Genomic DNA, 1,434 nt, shown 5'->3' with positions numbered 1-1,434 from the left:
ACCAGTACTGCTCTGATTATTGTAGTTTTGTAGTAAGTTTGGAAATTGGGGAATATACGTCCAACTTTTTTTTTTTTCAGGTTTATTTAGGTTCCTTGTATTTGCATGAAGATTAATTTTCAATTTCTTTAAAAAAGTTAGCTGGCATCTTGATAGATATTGTATTAAATTTGTAGATGAATTTGGGGACTATATATTCTGATCTATGAAGATGGGATATCTCTTCATTTAGCTGGGTCTTTTTAAATTTCTTTCAGCAATGTTTTATGATTTTCAGTGTACAATCTTGCTCTTTGGCTATATTTATTCCGAAGTGTTTTATTCTTCTTGATACTATTGCAAATGCAATTGTTTGCTTAGTTTTGTTTTCAGATTTTTCATTGCTAGTGTACAGGAATGTGATTAAGTTTTGCATGTTTACATTATATCCTGTAGCTTTGCTGAACTCATTTATGCATTTTGATAAGTTTTTCAATGAATTTCTTAGGATTTTCTATGTACAAGTTTCTGTAATCTGTGAATAGAGATGATTTTACTTTTTTTCTTTCCAATCTGGGTACCTTTGATTATATTTTCTTGTATAATTGCCCTAGCTAGATGATCCAATACAATGTTGAATAGAAGTGGTGAGAACAGACGTCATTGTCTTGTTCCTGATGTTAGAGGAAAGCATTCTGCTTTTCTCCATTCAGTGGGAAGTTGGTTGTAAGTTTTTCATAGGTACCCTTTATACACGCTGAGCAAGTTCCCTTCTAGTCATAATTTGTTGAGGGTTTATTGTAAATCGGTGTTAGACTTTGTCAATTGCTTGTTTTGCATCTATTGAAATGATCACATGGTTTTGATCTTTATTCTATATTGTATTAATGTGGCCTTTTTAATTCTAGGTCTTCAGTCTTACTGGTGAAGCCTGCAAAAAGGTGATATTTAATGTACCTTCTAAACTAGAGGTAGACAAAATGGTCGGCAGAGGTGAGAAATTTCAAAACAGTCTTTTTAAAACAGACATATTTTTATTACTTGATCGCTCTTTGAGCTCAGGTGAATGACTTTTGGCTGAAGATAGTTGTATCTTAAAAGGCTCAAGCTGTATTGTTAAGGAATCTTTTCTGCTTGTTTATTCAGGTGTGTTTGTGGGTGTGTAGCTCAGTTTTCTCTTGATTGCATGTGCCCACCTCTTTAATTAGAAGATCATTTTTATAAGCCTATTTGAAGCATTTGGGGTTTAAAACACCTTATTTAATAGAAATATATAATCGAGGATTATTTTTAACTGAAAGAAAATTATAATTTTTTAATAATGTAAAAAGATGGGTTAAGATGTTTGCAAAATGCAAAGTGAGGGTTTATTTCATTCTACTTTATGATTTTGAAGAAGATTGTCTAAATTATTTTAACCCCTGTTTTTTTTGTTGTTTTTTTGTGTGTGTGTTT

The 1,434-nt window shown here is 31.4% G+C and overlaps 1 protein-coding gene across 1 annotated transcript in view; it reads left to right on the top strand.

Moving 5' to 3' along the window:
* Nucleotides 1-1,434, top strand: part of LOC105820138 (desmocollin-3-like) — a 61,855-nt gene that overhangs the window by 9,504 nt on the left and 50,917 nt on the right. The window contains exon 2 of the mRNA XM_012656565.1: nt 888-972. Coding sequence (XP_012512019.1) covers nt 888-972 — 85 coding nt within the window. The remainder of the gene's footprint in view (nt 1-887; nt 973-1,434) is intronic.

The sequence above is a fragment of the Propithecus coquereli genome, unplaced genomic scaffold, assembly GCF_000956105.1.
Source record: "Propithecus coquereli isolate 6110/MARCELLA unplaced genomic scaffold, Pcoq_1.0 Scaffold51, whole genome shotgun sequence".
Classification (NCBI taxonomy): Eukaryota; Metazoa; Chordata; class Mammalia; order Primates; family Indriidae; genus Propithecus; species Propithecus coquereli.
This window is presented reverse-complemented; position numbering and strand designations above follow the sequence as displayed.